The sequence below is a fragment of the Corythoichthys intestinalis genome, chromosome 3 (genome assembly GCF_030265065.1).
Source record: "Corythoichthys intestinalis isolate RoL2023-P3 chromosome 3, ASM3026506v1, whole genome shotgun sequence".
Lineage (NCBI taxonomy): Eukaryota > Metazoa > Chordata > Actinopteri > Syngnathiformes > Syngnathidae > Corythoichthys > Corythoichthys intestinalis.
This window is the reverse complement of record NC_080397.1, coordinates 19,213,314-19,233,106: the sequence shown is the minus strand read 5'-3', so window position 1 is coordinate 19,233,106 and position 19,793 is coordinate 19,213,314. Positions and strand designations below refer to the sequence as shown.

At 40.8% G+C, this 19,793-nt stretch overlaps 1 protein-coding gene across 5 annotated transcripts in view; it reads right to left on the bottom strand.

Moving 5' to 3' along the window:
• aopep (aminopeptidase O (putative)) overlaps positions 1-19,793 on the bottom strand; it is a 201,541-nt gene that overhangs the window by 111,223 nt on the left and 70,525 nt on the right. For all 5 annotated transcript variants that reach the window (XM_057830790.1, XM_057830791.1, XM_057830793.1 and 2 more), the window contains exons 8-10: positions 6,082-6,184; positions 5,014-5,121; positions 4,518-4,561 (exon numbers count right to left, since the gene is read on the bottom strand). In XM_057830790.1, coding sequence (XP_057686773.1) covers positions 4,518-4,561; positions 5,014-5,121; positions 6,082-6,184 — 255 coding nt within the window. The remainder of the gene's footprint in view (positions 1-4,517; positions 4,562-5,013; positions 5,122-6,081; positions 6,185-19,793) is intronic.

Below are 19,793 nucleotides of genomic sequence, written 5' to 3'. Positions count from 1 at the left end.
TTGCCTCGGCGACCGCCGAAGCCGCAGTCCGCTTGGTCAGCCGGTACCTGTCAGCTGCCTCCGGAGTCCCACAGGCCAAAAAGGCCTGATAGGCCTCCTTCTTCAGCTTGACGGCATCCGTTACCGCTGGTGACCACCAGCGGGTTCGGGGATTGCCGCCACGACAGGCACCAACCACCTTACGGCCACAGCTCTGATCGCCCGCCTTAACAATGGAGGTGCGGAACATGGCCCACTCGGACTCAATGTCCCCCACCTCCCAAGGGAGAAGTTCTGCCGGAGGTGGATGTTGAAACTCTTTCTGACAGGGGATTCTGCCAGACGTTCCCAGCAGACCCTCACAATATGTTTGGGCCTGCCAGGTCTGGCCAGCATCTTCCCCCGCCATCGGAGCCAACACACCACCAGGTGGTGATCAGTTGACAGCCCCGCCCCTCTCTTCACCCGAGTGTCCAAAACATGCGGCCGCAAGTCCAATGACACGATTACGAAGTCGATCATCGAACTGCGGCCTAGGGTGTCCTGGTGCCAAGTGCACATATGGACACCCCTATGTTTGAACATGGTGTTCGTTATAGACAAACCGTGACGAGCACAGAAGTCCAATAACAGAACACCACTCGGGTTCTGATCGGGGGGGCCGTTCCTCCCAATCACGCCCCTCCAGGTCTCACTATCATTGCCCACGTGAGCGTTGAAGTCCCCCAGGAGAACGAGGGAGTCCCCAGAGGGGGCGCTCTCTAGCACACCTTCCAAGGACTCCAAAAAGGGTGGGTATTCTGAACTGCTGTTCGGTGCATAAGCGCAAACAACAGTTAGAACCCGTCCCCCCACCCGAAGGTGGAGAGAGGCTACCCTCTCGTCTACCGGGGTAAACCCCAACGTACAGGCGCCAAGCCGGGGGGCAATAAGTATGCCCACACCTGCCCGGCGCCTCTCACCATGGGCAACTCCAGAGTGGAAGAGAGTCCAACCCCTCTCGAGAGGATTGGTACCAGAACCCAAGCTGTGTGTGGAGGAGAGTCCGACTATATCTAGTCGGAACTTCTCTGCCTCACACACCAGCTCAGGCTCCTTCCCTGCCAGAGAGGTGACATTCCATGTCCCAAGAGTTAGCTTCAGCAGCTGGGGGTAGGACCGCCAAGGCCCTAGCCTTTGGCTGCCGCCAACTCCCTACGCACCCGACCCCTTTGGCCCCTCCCACAGGTGGTGAGCCCATGGGAAGGGGAACCTACGTTGCCTTTTCAGGCTGAGCCCGGCCGGGCCCCATGGGGACAGGCCCGGCCACCAGACGCTTGCCTTCGAGCCCCACCTCCAGGCCTGGCTCCAGATGGGGGCCCCGGTAACCCGCGTCCGGGCAAGGGAAACTGGGGTTCATTAATGTTGCTCATCATAAGGGGTCTTTTTGAGCCATACTTTGTCTGGCCTCTCACCTAGGACCTGTTTGCCATGGGTGACCCTACCAGGGGCTTAAAGCCCCAGACAACATAGCTCCTAGGATCATTGAGACATGTAAACCCCTCCACCATGATAAGAATGACTCATGGGGGGGGGGGGGTGCAGGATAAGTTAAAATCTCAAAAGTGACTTGCAAGTATAAAAGTATAAAATCTAAATGAATATAAAAATAAAAAAGGGTATGATAGTCCTGTGTTCAGGCAGTGCATATAATCAAAGTAGCAGCAGTTAACAGTGAGATTGTCTTTTGTGTTGTTAGTGTGTCAGTGTGCCTCCGTCATAGGTGAGTAAAGCCAATTGCATTGTTTGAATTCTTTGTTGATGAGACGTTACTACTTATCACAGAGGGCTAAGCTAGTTAGCAATCATGCTAATTCATATAACTGTTTACAGTCTCAACACAAACTCCAATTCGAACTTAAAATTGTCAGACAAGACAGTGTTTTGAAATTGGATTTTGTCTTCATTGATACTTACAACAAGCCTCAAGTTAAACTGTGAAGGTAATTGAAAAAAAGTGACATTTATCTGATTAATCATTTAGTTAATTGGTCGATTAAGCGATTATTATTAAAAAAAAAAAAATCATTAGATACAGCCCTAAAGGAGATGGAAACTCTCTACACAGAAGACTGGCCTGGGATTTGAATCCTGGATCCTCAGAGGCAGACACGGAAACCACTTATATAGTGCCTTGCAAAAGTATTCGGCCCCCTTGAATCTTGCAACCTTTCGCCACATTTCAGGCTTCAAACATAAAGATATGAAATTTAATTTTTTTGTCAAGAATCAACAACAAGTGGGACACAATCGTGAAGTGGAACAACATTAGTGGATAATTTAAACTTTTTTAACAAATAAAAAACTGAAAAGTGGGGCGTGCAATATTATTCGGCCCCTTTACTTTCAGTGCAGCAAACTCACTCCAGAAGTTCAGTGAGGATCTCTGAATGATCCAATGTTGTCCTAAATGACCGATGATGATAAATAGAATCCACCTGTGTGTAATCAACTCTCCGTATAAATGCACCTGCTCTGTGATAGTCTCAGGGTTCTGTTTAAAGTGCAGAGAGCATTATGAAAACCAAGGAACACACCAGGCAGGTCCGAGATACTGTTGTGGAGAAGTTTAAAGCCGGATTTGGATACAAAAAGATTTCCCAAGCTTTAAACATCTCAAGGAGCACTGTGCAAGCCATCATATTGAAATGGAAGGAGCATCAGACCACTGCAAATCTACCAAGACCCGGACGTCCTTCCAAACTTTCTTCTCAAACAAGGAGAAAACTGATCAGAGATGTAGCCAAGAGGCCCATGATCACTCTGGATGAACTGCAGAGATCTACAGCTGAGGTGGGAGAGTCTGTCCATAGGACAACAATCAGTCGTACACTGCACAAATCTGGCCTTTATGGAAGAGTGGCAAGAAGAAAGCCATTTCTCAAAGATATCCATAAAAAGTCTTGTTTAAAGTTTGCCACAAGCCACCTGGGAGACACACCAAACATGTGGAAGAAGGTGCTCTGGTCAGATGAAACCAAAATTGAACTTTTTGGCCACAATGCAAAACGATATGTTTGGCGTAAAAGCAACACAGCTCATCACCCTGAACACACCATCCCCACTGTCAAACATGGTGGTGGCAGCGTCATGGTTTGGGCCTGCTTTTCTTCAGCAGGGACAGGGAAGATGGTTAAAATTGACGGGAAGATGGATGCAGCCAAATACAGGAACATTCTGGAAGAAAACCTGTTGGCATCTGCACAAGACCTGAGACTAGGACGGAGATGTATCTTCCAACAGGACAATGATCCAAAACATAAAGCCAAATTTACAATGGAATGGTTCAAAAATAAACGTATCCAGGTGTTAAAATGGCCAAGTCAAAGTCCAGACCTGAATCCAATCGAGAATCTGTGGAAAGAGCTGAAGACTGCTGTTCACAAACACTCTCCATCCAACCTCACTGAGCTCGAGCTGTTTTGCAAGGAAGAATGGGCAAGAATGTCAGTCTCTCGATGTGCAAAACTGATAGAAACATACCCCAAGCGACTTGCAGCTGTAATTGGAGCAAAAGGTGGCGCTACAAAGTATTAACGCAAGGGGGCCGAATAATATTGCACGCCCCACTTTTCAGTTTTTTATTTGTTAAAAACGTTTAAATTATCCAATAAATTTTGTTCCACTTCACGATTGTGTCCCACTTGTTGTTGATTCTTGACAAAAAATTAAAATTTTATATCTTTATGTTTGAAGCCTGAAATGTGGCGAAAGGTTGCAAGGTTCAAGGGGGCCGAATACTTTTGCAAGGCACTGTACATCATGCTGCCACTTGCTAATTTTGAACTGAAAAAAAATCCATGTCTGTTTTCTATCAATCCATCCATTTTCAACTAATGCTTATAGGGCTTGTGGGTGAGCTAGAGACTATCCCAGCTGAATTTGGGCTAAATACAGTAAGTAGTTCACACTGGACTAGTCATTAAAGCACAGAGCACATGTACAGCAATATCTCCAAAAATTAGATAATTCTTGAAAAACCTGATTAATTTCTATAGTAGTTTAAAAACACTGAGCTTTAATAAAAGTTAAAAGGTTTACAATTTTTGCTGGGAGTGAAAAATCTCATCTTACAAAATTAATATTGCGAGACTAAAAAAAAATACTTTTTAATGATTTAATTATATTGTAATTTACTTAACTCCCCTTGTAGATAAACAACAATTTACAGTATAATCTAATTTGTGCCTATAAAGTCTTCAATGATTGTGGGGTAATATGGGCAGAGCATCAGGAGGAGCAAAGGAAGACATGCAAGTGGAAATCTGAACCTCAAACAGTGAGGCTATGAGTTACATTTTAGGTCAGTAAAGTCAGTAAAAAGAACATGCGTGCAGGTATGACAATTTTTAGCCGATGAGGACATATTGTGTTCAAATCAGAACTTAGCCAACCACTAGTCAAGCCCTGCCGAGACACATAAATCCTTGTTTGTATCACTCAGTCAATTATTTATAAATCTCAGCATTCCCCATAAGCACTCGATGCGGAGTACATACCTCGCAAGGTCAGGAAAGGTGGAAAGCAACATTTGCAGGAAGTCCTGTCAAACAATGATCGATAAGAATGGAGGCATTAACGGAGGTGTGTAAGATTTTAGTTAGGTGTTTCATGTCAAACTGTTTATATTAGACTCATTACTTATCGAGAAGACAACAGCGGCCAGGCGGAACATCACACATACTGTACACGCACAGAAATCCAAACAGGTGTGGTTGCTCAGACACCAGTAGAGTAAGCACACAGAACTAAGCTGATGTATGGTCATCAATTTGGGGGGGGAAAGTATTGTAACACAGCAGCAGTCAGGCTTATAGCACATCAGCATCCAATTAATTTATGGAAATAACATGGCGCTGGGAGGACGGGTCACATTAAATGATTCGAATTGGAGCTGAGATTTGATTAACAAGCACAGAGGAAGCCGAGAGTCACCATGGAGAGTCCCAATTAATGCCATCGAGTGGAAAATGAGTCCCTAAACTGGAGGCTCACCTGAGATAGGATGAGTTGACCGTGGTATTTCTTCACAAATAATCTGAAGAAGTTAATGAATTGCTGCTCTCCAACTTCGCTGGCCAAGAATCTGAGGAGGAAGTAGCCCTACAAGGGATGGGAAAAGCAAACAGTAATACATATAAATAGTAATGGACTCATTTGAATCCATTCAACAACATATTCTTCTAACGTAGGTACACAGACATTAGCCAATAGATACAGTATGTCTTTCCCTGACTGCAGATGTGAGTGGAGCATATTAGGAGGCAGGTGTTGATTTGAGATAGTTGCACATCTAGATTTTTGGAGAATGTTAAACAATATTCCCGCTATGTTCTGTATAGTGTCAAGTAAAATAGGAGTTTAAAACAAAATGGAGACAAAACAAGCATTGCTAACATTAAACATGAAGGCATAGTGTGGTGCGTGGATCACTGTTGGTGCCTGAAAAATTTTAAGCGCGGTCCACATTTCCTAATTCCTAGGAGTAGAAATGTATACAACATAAACAGTGCAAAGTACACATTAAGTGAATGAGGAAATTGTAAGGCTGACGTTATAAGGCTACAATTATAAATACTGTACATTGATATGCGGAATGTAAAATGTGTAATACGCAAGTATGTATGTTTTTCTAACCAGCAAATGTGTTTATTGGCTGCAAAGGCTTTAGACAGTCTAGCTGACATCATTTCATGTTCATTTAAGTTGAAAAACAACAGAAATAAATATAATTCTGTTTACCGATTACAGTATTTACTACTTGTTACATAAATCCTACTAAATTCTCATGAGAATTAGCCACGGTATTTAACACGTGCTAGAAACGGCAGGACTCATTTAGGCTAATCACTTTCTGCAGATGCTTAGAGAGATCGAACGTGGCGACCACTTAACCCACTGATCCACTGTGCGAGCCAGACTTGTATGCAACAAGAGTATACTGTAAACTGTTCAAGATAACAACATTGCATGATTAAATAAAGATTTAGCCCCAACCAGTATTTGCCCAGTGAGCACTACTAGCTTTATGCTGTATTTTCTTTTTAATACACATGATCTCACCTTGAGGTAATGGACTTGTAGGAAGGATTTGTCTGGGTTAAGGGCATGTTTTACTGTGGATGAGCCGGACTCACTGACATGGCCCGTTTTCTCCATGTTAGGTCTACAGAAGGACACACGTAGCAGACAAACACTTCACATCATAATTAATATAACACAACCACAATGTAGATACGAGCCTGACTCCCTTAGTTGTCCATGTGTGTGCTTGTACGTGTGTAAGGTTACACTATTTTACAGAGTAAAAATACAATGTCAGCAGCACTAAATTCAGCAACTCAGCTCAAACTCTCAGTGGTTAACACCTTGCTGCCATGCTTTGCCCGCGGCCCCTGCAAATTCATAAAAAGCACGCTATAGTGTTTATATGACCTCAAAGCAATGCTCTACTTGCATTTTACTGCCCATGATTCACTAGGGGAACATATAACAGAAAAAATGCACTCTGTGACCATGCACAGGCGAGGCCAGCGCCTGGTTTCTCTGTCACACAGATACAAATCATTCCTTGGACCCCAGTAAAAAACATAAACAAACACCTACAAATCCAATAAATCCTAGGCAAACAGGTGAGTGACGTGGGACGCTGTGCAATGATAGTTTCAGTTAGCCTGTATTGATCCGGCTGAGCAGATTAACTCAGTGTGCCAATAGGAAGGCCTTGAAGGATGGCCGCACTGACAAATCGATGCAGCAGGCGCCTGGCCCACCGATCAATACGCCCCCTCATCACCAGCTACCACTTTTCCGCCTCCTGACATGGATGTCAAATAAACACACAGGCAGACGCGGGAGCCCAAAAACATGTGTCTCACGTCACATGATTCCTGCAAAGGAAGCCCTAACTCAAAAGGGGTTGAGCGCCTGGATAAAGAAATCATTTTCAATAAATTCTCATTTTACTTAATAATTCAAATTGATTTGTTTTCAATTGATTTTTTTTAAATAAGAAAAATATAACATAAATGTTGTAAAATGAACCTAATTCGGTTGCTAATTTGTTGAGCATGTCCTCGCCAGTTTCCGATGAAGAAATATAGTGATTACAAAGTATACGCTTCTTTCGATTAAAGTCATACGCATCATAAATCCTAGTATTATGATCAATGATGTTGTTGCAAGGTACGTAATTGCAGATGCAATTAAAAATGATCATCTGCTCTGGTTACATTTTGTTTGTATTTCTTATGTAACCTGTTTAGGTAGCAAATTATTTGGGAATCTACCCTCTGAAAGACACCCCCTGACTCAACTACAAGGCAAGCGAAAATGGAGAAATTTATTGGCACTTATTTTGGCAACCATTATGGCAGGCAATATGTCTTAAAAACAAAAAAATTAGGGCTGTCAAACGATTAAAATTTTTAATCGAGTTATTTACAGCTTTAAAATTAATTAATCGTAATTAATCGCAATTCAAACCATCTATAAATATGCCATATTTTTCTGTAATTTATTGTTGGAATGGAAAGATAAGACAAGACGGATATATACATTCAACATACGGTACATACGTACTGTATTTGTTTATTATAACAATAAATCAAGATGGCGTTAACATTATTAACATTCTGTTGAAGCTAGTTATGTTAAAGAAAGACTTGTAGCTCTTAAAAGATAAATCTTAGTACAAGTTATAGAAATTTTATATTAAAACCCCTCTTAATGTTTTTGTTTTAATAAAATTTGTAAAACTTTCATTTAAAAAAATAAACTAGTAGCCCGCCATTGTTGATGTCATTAATTACTTACACAATTCTCATGGGTGCTGAGGCCCATAAAATCAGTCGCACCCGAGCGCCAGCAGAGGGCGACAAAACTCCAAAAACACAAGTAACAAGTGGACATTGCATTGTGATGTCATTTTAATCTGTTTGAGCGGGGCATGTGCGTTAATTGCGTCAAATATTTTAACGTGATTAATTTTAAAAATTCATTACTGCCCGTTAACGCGATAATTTTGACAGACCTAGAAAATATATATATATATATATATAAACTCATTCCCTGCCACTGACAACGATAGACATTGGATCCCTTTTTAACTGGGTTGTCAGGCATTAAATGATCATGTTACATTACAGTGCCATTAACGGCAACAGACTACAATCCATTTGTATTGGGAGGGGCTGGCAGTGATCAAATGATCGAAACCAGATCGAGAGTAGTCAATAAATTAATACTAAAGCCGTTAGAACAGTAAGAAGGGTTGTTGAGTTTGTACCCTTAATCTCAGAAAAACTGAGTTGGATGGGCTTCCAAGTTAGCCACTGTGGCAACTAATTGACAATCCTTTTTTCTTAAAACTAGGGCTGTCAAAATTATCGCGTTAACGGGCGTTAATTAATTTTTTAAAAAATTGATCACGTTAAAATATTTGACGCAATTAACGCACATGTCCCACTAAAACAGATTTAAATGTCAGTAGAGTGAAATGCCCACTTGTTAAGTGTTTTATGGAGTTTTGCTGCCCTCTGCTGGCGCTCGGGTGCGACTGATTTTATAGGCTTCAGCACCCATGAGCATTGTGTAAGTAATTATTGACATCCACAATGGCGGGCTACTAGTTTATTTTTTGATTTAAAATTTTACAAATTTTATTAAAACGAAAACATTAAGACGGGTTTAATATAAAATTTCTATAACTTGTACTAACATTTTTCTTTTAAGAACTACAAGTCTTTCTATCCATGGATTGCTTTAACAGAATGTTAATAATGTTAATGCCATCTTGTTGATTTATTGTTATAATAAACAAATACAGTCCTTATGTACCGTATGTTGAATGTATACATCCATCTTGTGTCTTATCTTTCCATTCCAACAATTTACAGAAAAAATATGGCATATTTTATAGATGGTTTGAATTGCGATTAATTACGATTAATTAATTTTTAAGCTGTAATTAACTCGATTAAAAATTTTAATCATTTGACAGCCCTACTTAAAACATAACCTAACTGATAAACTAAACAAAAATGCCTTTTGATTTATTCTTTTGTTGTTGTTTTTTTATTGATTTATACTGCAGCCCAGTTAAGATACTCAGTTAGGCTTTTTACAATCTGATCATTCCTGCAAAGGACTAAAATATGCCCCCACTTTAATAACAACTACATAACATCAGCACTAATGCAGTTATTGAAATTTCATGGCAAACAGTAATAGAATTTTAAAAAATTGCAACCCATTTAGCCAGCCAATGTACCAACACTAAGCCTTTGACTTCCAAGTCATTAAGTCTTAACAAAATAACTCAGTTGAAATGACAATTATATAAACTAGAGATGGGAACCTCTTGGTACCTCACGATACAATTTGCGATACAACACTAACGATAATGATGATCTCAAGTAATCATTCTAGGATATTCTTCAAAAACAACTGAAAAACAGAAAAACAAGCTATAGTGGGGCAAATAAGTATTCAGTCAACCACTAATTGTGCAAGTTCTCCCACTTGAAAATATTACAGAGGCCTGTAATTGTCAACATGGGTAAACCTCCACCATGAGAGACAGAATGTGGAAAAAACCCCCAGAAAATCACATTGTTTGAATTTTAAAGAATTTATTTGCAAATCATGGTGGAAAATAAGTATGTGGTCAATACCAAAAGTTCATCTCAATTCTTTGTTATGTACCCTTTGTTGGCAATAACGGAGCCCAAACGTTTTCTCTAACTCTTCACAAGCTTTTCACACACTGTTGCTGGTATTTTGGCCCATTCCTCCATGCAGATCTCCTCTAGAACAGTGATGTTTTAGGGCTGTCGTTGGGCAACACGGACTTTCAAGTCCCTCCACAGATTTTTTTGGGGGTTGAGATCTGGAGACGGGCTAGGCCACTCAACAACCTTGAAATGCTTCTTATGAAGCCCACTCCTTTGTTGCCGTGGCTGTGTGTTTGGGATCATTGTCATGCTGAAAAACCCAGCCACGTCTCATCTTCAATGCCCTTGCTGATGGAAGGAGATTTTCACTCAAAATCTCTGGATACATGGCCCCATTCAATCTTTCCTTTACACAGATCAGTCGTCCTGGTCCCTTTGCAGAAAAACAGCTCCAAAGCATGATGTTTCCACCCCCATGCTTCACAGTGGGTATGGTGTTCTTCGGATGCAATTCAGTATTCTTTCTCCTCCAAACACGAGAACCCTGTGTTTCTAACAAAAAGTTCTATTTTGGTTTCATCTCACCATAACACATTCACCTGGTCCTCTTCTGGATCATCCAAATGCTCTCTAGCAAACCGCAGACGGGCCTGGATGTGTCCTGGCTTCAGCAGCACGTCTGGCAGTGCAGGATTTGAGCCCCTGGCGGCGCATTGTGTTACTGTGGTCCCAGCTCTCTGTAGGTCATTCACTAGGTCCCCCCGTGTGGTTCTGGGATTTTTGTTCACCGTTCTTGTTATCATTTTGACGCCACGGGGTGAGATGTTGCTTGCAGCCCCAGATCGAGGGAGATTATCTGTGGTCTTGTATCTCTTCCATTTTCTAATAATTGCTTCCACAGTTGATTTCTTTACACCAAGTGTTTTACCTATTGCAGATTAAGTCTTCCCAGCCTGGTGCAGGTCTACAATTTTGTCTTTGGTGTCCTTTGACAGCTCTTTGGTCTTGGCCATAGTGGGGTTTGGAGTGTGACTGACTGAGTTTGTGGACAGGTATCTTTTATAACGATAATGAGTTAAAACAGGTGCCATTAATACAGGTCATGAGTGGAGCCTCGTTAGAAGAAGTTAGACCTCGTTGACAGCCAGAAATCTTGCTTGTTACAAAAAAGCAAGATTTCTGGTGACCAAATACTTGTTTTCCACTCTAATTTGGAGATAAATTCTTTAAAAATCAAACAATGCGTTTTTCTGTTTTTTTTTTTTTTTCCACATTCTGTCTCTCATGGTTGAGGTTTACCCATGTTGACAGTTACAGACCTCTCTAATCTTTTCAAGTAGGAGAACTTGCACAATTAGTGGTTGACTAAAGACTTAATTGCGCCACTGTATCTTCATCCTTGTGCTGTAAGTTCAACTCCAGTAGACATCCAATCCATTTGAACTGGGAGGGTGGCAGCAAATGAACCCCTCCACTTCAAATGGGCACCTCCCACTTCTATGGCTATCAGTGGCAGCCAATGCAAGGCAACAAGGTCATTTTGGGCCATTTTAAGTCATCTCCTGTTGATTTTCAGTCACTTCCTGTTGATTTTGGGGCCTTTTATGGGTCACTTTCTGTTGATTTTGGGTTACAGAGCAGGAAGTGACATGAGAATTAATCAGCAGATACTCAAAGTCAACAGGAAGTGACCTGTAAATGCCCCGAAAATCAGAAAGCGCGACTGTGAATGCTCTGGTTTCGACTGAACGAACGTTCTTTCGCCCTTCCCAGTCTTAATGGATTGGGCGTCGAGCGCCGTCAATAACAGCCAGAGAGTTAACAGAGACCATATTATGGTAGAAGATTTTGGAAGCAACTTGTTTGTTCCTATTTTTTTTTCTATTTTTTTAAACACTGGCACCTTGTTAAAATGATATCTCAATTCTTGTTTTAAAACACTGACACCTTATTATAACGATATCTCAATTCTTGGCATGAGATTATCGATAACCTTTTGGGATGCAAAGTATCACGATATATCACCATTTCAATATTTTGTCACACCCCTAATAAAAACTGTAAAACAAAGGGAAGCAGCAAGGCGGATGAGTGGCTAAAACGTCTGCCTCATAGTTCTGAAATCAAGGGTTCAACTCCGGGCACTGGCTTTCCTATTTGGAGTTTGTATCTTGTCCCCCTTCGTGGTCTTTCCCCAGGAACTCTCTCACATTTAAAAAACATTTACGGTAGGCTGAATGGACTCTCCAAATTCTCTTTAGGTATGGTTGTTAGTGTGAAAGGTTGTTTGTTGAAATTTGCTCTGCGATTGGCTGGTCTAGTTCTGGATGTACCCCGCTTCTTGCCCATAGTTAGCTGGAATAGGCTCCAGCACTCCCGGGTTAGCCTTGTGAGGATAAGCGGAATGGAAAATGAATAAATCTATAAAGCAAAAAGAGAATATACATAAATACTTAGATCAATCAGAAAAAAATGTAAGATAATAGTTATAATAATATAAAGTTTATAAATACGACAGGAAAATAAGGTATTGTGATGGACTTTGCTGTATAACCTGTCCCTATTTTGTATGTAAAGTGGCATGAAACAGGTAAGTAAATAGAGCATGACACCATTCAAATTTCACATGATCATCAAATATAAAATTGCATAATGCTCACACGGTGCCATAATCTTGAATTCCTTCACATTTTTTATTCAATCTCTGAACTGCATGTGATAGAGAAAGGTTAAGTTACATGAAGTCAATTAAGTCTGAGGGCGAGCGGAGGAGGACGTGTGGGAGAAATGTAGAAAGGGACATAGATAGGAATGTTTGGTTTTCTGGGTGGACTAAGAGAGGAAGTCATCGGCTTCCTGGAATTTCTAAATATGACCGGACAACTCTTGCAAGGGACTTTCATCATGCATCTGAGGGTGTTTGACTCCCCGCATGCGTTTGCGTCTGTCATATAAATGACACAGAGCGACCTGATTAAAAAAAATATAATAATAATAATAATGATAAAATAAAATCAATACATAAACTCAAGGAATAGCTCAGTTATGTCCTTCGGCATGAAAATGGAAAATGGCGTAGAACGAATTTGCATGATATTTGAATCATTTATCATAGTTTTGACTTGCTCTCTGTCCACTCCCATACCCGTCGCGTTGACATGTGTCTGCTACTGCTGATAAGATGAAACACTTTTTTTGCGAGCAGCAGGATGTGCAGTATGGCAAATCGTACACATTATGTGAGTGGAATTTATGTGGAAAGTGAGTGTCAGGCAGAGGATTAGAGAGCCAAAGAGCAACTGAAGAATAGGACAAATAAATTGACAGAAGCTGCATTCCTACAAGTTATGCGCAGCTAACATGCATGGTAGCATAGTGAGAAAAAAAAACATTTATCCATCACTGGCATCTTCCACAAAGGATCTCCACCCTCGCCACTGTCCAGACTTGGAATGTATGGACGTGTAAATCTCTGTCTCTCTTTGTCAGAGATGATTTACTTCAGCTTTAAGAGGAATCACTGCTCACTGCCTTGTAGAATCGCACAATGGGTACATGTATTCCAGAATAAATGCTTCTCTTATCTGCCTCGTAGGCCATATGTGAGACGGGGTGCATTTGTGTCGATTCTTGTGTGTGTGTGTGTGTGCGTGTGTAGTCACGTTCACACCTGGGTGTGTCTGTGATTGAGAGACCGAGGGAAAGCGAGGGAGGAAATCAGGAGCTATTACTGACAGAATTTAATGTCAAATGGACATACATGTCCAGGCACACACACACCAATTCACACACACACAGGAGGTTTATAGCACCGCAAGCCATAGCCTGACAAATTACACTGGGTTGACTGTGGAAACCGGATAAGGTAGAGCAGTGCTCCCAGCAGCCCAGTAAATCAGCAGGGAGAATGGTGTCTGGCCCAGGCCACCCTAAATATAACTCATCTGAAAGGCACTGATAAACGCTGGCCACTAGCCGCCCACTGCTGCACGAGCGGCTGTCAATTGTGACCCACTGAACTTGGACAGCAAAACCTGACATTTAGCTTTTGTGAGTGTAGAACTGCTTGTGGATCTCACAACGCTTCCCATTCTGTGCTCCTCCCGGTGTTTTGCTCAACCTTTTTCTCTGTGCATTGTGATGGCCGCTGTGTATGTGTGTCCCGTTGTCACGCAAGTTGTAATGTAAGACAGAACTAGAGGCAAAATCAATGTGCAACATGTTTTCTCTCTCTCCAACCTTCTTTTGACCCTTATGCTCCATTCAAACTACTAAGGCTTGGAGACATCATTGAAACTATTGTCAAACAATCAGCCATGACAAGAGAAAGACAAGTATGCATGAATGCATTTTGCAGGTCGTGTGTGTGTGTTGGGGGGGGGGGGGGGTGCGTTGTTTATTCAAGTGTGTCAGCTGCAGGGAAACCTAATCCTGATCCTGCTAATCACCCTGTTTCTGTCTGTCTCATAGGGGAGCACCCTCATGAAGACTGCCGGGCAGACACCTCTCTAGGTTTAACCCTTCGCTCATTCAATCATAGAACAACATGTACTATCAACTAACAAAATATGCCTATTTTTCTTTTTCTGTAATGTTTGGAATTATTTGGCATTTGTCTTCAATGAACCCAATATGCATATTTTGCGAATATGCGAGATCATCAGCATACCACGATCAGAGCCCTGCAAACACAGAGAGAACATGCATTGGAAGGTCAGAGTAATGATTTTAACCCTGTAAGATGCTAACCAATAGGGTTTTTTAAAAAACTTGATTCTGAGATATATCATATAGCATTGCGGCACGCAACTGTCGTATCGATTAAAAATCAGTATCGATCCTTACACGTGTGTTTTTGGTGGGAATAAACAATCCAGTGGCTGCACTTCTATTTCCGTCTAGTAGTTGGCAGCTCGCAGCAGCATTGCCTTGCAGTCTGCTGAATTAACAACAATATTAGACTAATCTGCGTAGAGATTTGTGTTCGTCTCTTCTTAGTCGATGGCCACCATACTGTTTTATTTACAAACCTATAGCAGCCCAGTGTCAGTCAATGTAAACAGTAACAATAGCTGCTGTTGGCTGTGTGCTGCGGGCGGCACACCTCAGCAATGGTGGGCGGGGTACTTCGGGTTGTTTTGCTCGGATTAGTCCTTTTATAAGTCTGAAATGTGGGCTCATGTTGGCTTACACTGCAAAATTGGAGGCATTTCGAATCCTGCATTTAATGCCGGAGGGTATGCAGGTTTGGACTAAAGCAGGTTTGCACTAAAAAAAGAGAAAATGTTATAACGAAAACCATATGTTCAACAAGCAAAAAAATTACTTGAGTGCTGGATGAGGTTTAAGGAATAAATGGATAAAAATGTACTTTTAAGCATACACAGAGATTGAGGGGAGGCAGGCGTGGCAGTGCTCTCCCCTAGTGGCTGAAAAATAACATTGCATGTAGTTGAGTTTCCTATATATCCGGGGTCCTAAATTGTGACCATGGACCGGACCACCGCACACCTCTCTGCTGACCCAGAGCAAATGGCTACTATTCTATCGCTGAATTCTGTTTCATTTTTAGTCAAATATCTCTCCATGTTCCCACTTCTGTTGTCATCTCTATGACAACGATGCGCTGATAGGCTGAGAGAGCGTGCATGGATGCGCTGATTGGCTGAAAGAGCCTGCATGCTACTAGCTAGAGTGGACGGACCGCAGCAGTGTGAAACACGAGTCGCACCTGGTACTTTGCAATCCCAGTAGAAGACCGAATCTTACAAAATGGCATGCTCAAAATTGACCAAGAGAAGAAGAGTGGACAAGGAAAATCGCCGTTTCAATGAGGAATGGACTGACAAATATGCGTCCATTTTACCAACTGCATGTACCAAACCTATGTGCTTAATGTGCTTCAAGACAGCTGCTCTGATAAAAAGTGAAAATGTAAAACGCCATTATGTTAAAGAGCACAGCTTTTTTGAAGATGAGTTTCCTCCTAAATCAGAATTGAGAAGGCAAGAAATTAACAGGTTGAAGCAGTCATATCAAGAGTCAAGCAAGGTTATTGTTAAATCTATGAGACAACAACAAATTGCAACAGAGTGCCCACTCAGGGTGTCGTAGGTGTTCGCCAAACATAAGAAGCCGTTCTCTGATGGAAAAATAATAAAAGAGTGTATGACTGAAGTGATGGCAGCAATGTTCGAAGGAAAAGAAAAGGAGGAAATGAAAACAAAAACAAACAAACAAATCTCACTCTCAGATTGATCAACGTGATCTGCGTGTTTTTTTTTTTTTGTAATTTTATTTTTAAGTCAAGAAAATGTTTTGTTAATTCATTTTTATTCAATCAGAATGTGCATTGTATTTTTTGGGGTCAAAAGAAAACCACCTTCGACCTGCCTTGTACTTGACCGACATTAATAAATGGACCCATGCTTGTATGAAAAAAATAATTGAGGACCTTCATGAATTGTATTTGAGAACTATATATACAGTGCCTTGCAAAAGTATTCAGCCCCCTTGAACCTTGCAACCTTTCGCCACATTTCAGGCTTCAAACATAAAGATATAAAATTTTAATTTTTTGTCAAGAATCAACAACAAGTGGGACACAATCGTGAAGTGGAACAAAATTTATTGGATAATTTAAACTTTTTTAACAAATAAAAAACTGAAAAGTGGGGCATGCAATATTATTCGGCAGCCTTGCGTTAATACTTTGTAGCGCCACCTTCTGCTCCAATTACAGCTGCAAGTCGCTTGGGGTATGTTTCTATCAGTTTTGCACATCGAGAGACTGACATTCTTGCCCATTCTTCCTTGCAAAACAGCTCGAGCTCAGTGAGGTTGGATGGAGAGTGTTTGTGAACAGCAGTCTTCAGCTCTTTCCACAGATTCTCGATTGGATTCAGGTCTGGACTTTGACTTGGACATTCTAACACCTGGATACGTTTATTTTTGAACCATTTCATTGTAGATTTGGCTTTATGTTTTGGATCATTGTCCTGTTGGAAGATAAATCTCCGTCCCAGTCTCAGGTCTTGTGCAGATACCAACAGGTTTTCTTCCAGAATGTTCCTGTATTTGGCTGCATCCATCTTCCCGTCAATTTTAACCATCTTCCCTGTCCCTGCTGAAGAAAAGCAGGCCCAAACCATGATGCTGCCACCACCATGTTTGACAGTGGGGATGGTGTGTTCAGCTGTGTTGCTTTTACGCCAAACATATCGTTTTGCATTGTGGCCAGAAAGTTCAATTTTGGTTTCATCTGACCAGAGCACCTTCTTCCACATGTTTGGTGTGTCTCCCAGGTGGCTTGTGGCAAACTTTAAACGAGACTTTTTATGGATATCTTTGAGAAATGGCTTTCTTCTTGCCACTCTTCCATAAAGGCCAGATTTGTGCAGTGTACGACTGATTGTTGTCCTATGGACAGACTCTCCCACCTCAGCTGTAGATCTCTGCAGTTCATCCAGAGTGATCATGGGCCTCTTGGCTGCATCTCTGATCAGTTTTCTCCTTGTTTGAGAAGAAAATTTGGAAGGACGTCCGGGTCTTGGTAGATTTGCAGTGGTCTGATGCTCCTTCCATTTCAATATGATGGCTTGCACAGTGCTCCTTGAGATGTTTAAAGCTTGGGAAATCTTTTTGTATCCAAATCCGGCTTTAAACTTCTCCACAACAGTATCTCGGACCTGCCTGGTGTGTTCCTTGGTTTTCATAATGCTCTCTGCACTTTAAACAGAGCCCTGAGACTATCACAGAGCAGGTGCATTTATACGGAGACTTGACTACACACAGGTGGATTCTATTTATCATCATCGGACATTTAGGACAACATTGGATCATTCAGAGATCCTCACTGAACTTCTGGAGTGAGTTTGCTGCACTGAAAGTAAAGGGGCCGAATAATATTGCATGCCCCACTTTTCAGTTTTTTATTTGTTAAAAAAGTTTAAATTATCCAATAAATGTTGTTCCACTTCACGATTGTGTCCCACTTGTTGTTGATTCTTGACAAAAAAAATTAAATTTCATATCTTCATGTTTGAAGCCTGAAATGTGGCGAAAGGTTGCAAGATTCAAGGGGGCCGAATACTTTTGCAAGGCACTGTATATATATATACATATAAAACTATTACATATGAATTAAATGTTGTCTAAAAGTGTTAAAGCGACAAAACACCAAAAATGAATGAAATAAACAAGAGCACTACAAATTATTTCATAATGGGTCAAAATTATTTTTTTTAAACAAACTTAGAGCTTTGCTTTGCCAAAAATATACCTGAGGAGGCCAGATGGATATTTGGAATTTCTTTGTTTAATGTCCCCCCCTTACCCCACCCACAAAAGTCTAACTCCGCCTAAGCTTTTAATGTCCATTTTGATTTTTTAATTATTTTTTTATTTTTTTAAGTGATATACAAATATCGCAACAATCATCTTCAAGTATAGTATTGGGATTAATCGGGATCGAATCGAATCGTATTGCCAGATATGAGGCAATACATACCCCTACTAACAAATATTCCTACATGCTGCCATAACAAACCATTAAGCTAACTATAGTATAGAGGCCCTTGGTTTACAATGCATTTACATTTCTACAATGGCAAAGGAACAGAAATTTGTATGTAATTCAGTACACTATTCTATGTGTGACCAGGAGAGTGGCGTGGGTGGAAACATTCCCATAATAGGTCTTGAGCTTTAAAAAAAAAAAAAAAAAAAAAAAAAAAAACTGGGTGAAAGATTGTGCTGCTTCATTCATATTGCACTTTCACAGCACACATGACATATAACAAAAACAACAATGCAAACAAAAGATTTCCCACAAAATCTTCGTGTCCTTTTCTCCATCCTCTCTGTCATTTGAAATGATTTCAGTTAAAAAAAAAAAAAAAAAAAAAAAGATTTCTTGGAGAAGGACAAGTCTCTGTTCATTATTAGCGTCTACATTATGCTCAGTAAAAGTAAACAAGCAACTGTAGCATATATTCACAAGTAACAAACACACATACAGAAAGAATGGACCTATTTAGATCTGCTTAATTTTATTTTGCAAGTCTTTCCTGTCCACTTCTCCACAGAGACAATATATTCATCCACCGCTCTGGAACAGAGTTCAATGCCCTGCGTTCATAACCTTGAACTCCATCAGGACGTTCATGGACCGAAAAACCCTTGTAATACCACCTGAATGCCTTTGTAATTTCAGAACGACTGTGTGGAATTTAGAGCTTCTTTGACACGGAGCCACTGCTTACTAGCAAGATCTGCGCTGTTTTAGAAGACGGCATTTATCCATTTGTCCCACTTTGCATATTTGTGTGATTCCACACAGAGACACGGCACATCCGCGAATACTGTACATGCACACAAAATGGTAAATGGTAAATAGTGTTATACTTATATTCTTAAGCATTTTGTGAACTTTATTGACTCCTTTGTCCTCCGATTGACTGAAATCATAATTCTTTTACAGGTAGTGTAATACGAGCAGACATCAGTTGGTCTTTTCAATGAAACACTGCTCAGCAGAGGGTAAAATTGACTATTAAGCATTTTCATTATGTTCTGACAGCGCAATATTTGAACGGTTAATGCCATCCAGAAGTACAATAAAAATCAATAAGAGGCTGACATGTTACTACACACTATACTGCTTGTAGTAATTGTAAATGTCAAAAACAGTCTGCTGCATGAGTCGGTTACCGGCAGTCAAAGATGCATGGTAAATTATTGCCATCTTGATACAGTTAATACCTGGCAATGGTTTTCCCACCCATAAAACAAACTGTGTGGATCATGATGTTGGACACAGATTGTGTACTTGAGTGTGTGTGTGCCCTCCTTTTGTTCTCACTAAGCAGGACATGACAGTAAAACTTCACCTGAATAATATTGTACACTGCAGCTACATCTGCCACACCTGTAGCCCTGGAATGTTTTTAGCAGACTCAACTATGTTTGAAGACAACAAAATAAGCAGAACAAAGGACTCTGTTATGGCTGTGTTGTTACTCAACTGTTTTTGAAAGTTAACTCAGCGTTTTGTTATCCATTGTTAAGTTATTTTATATTAAATATCTTATAAAATAACTG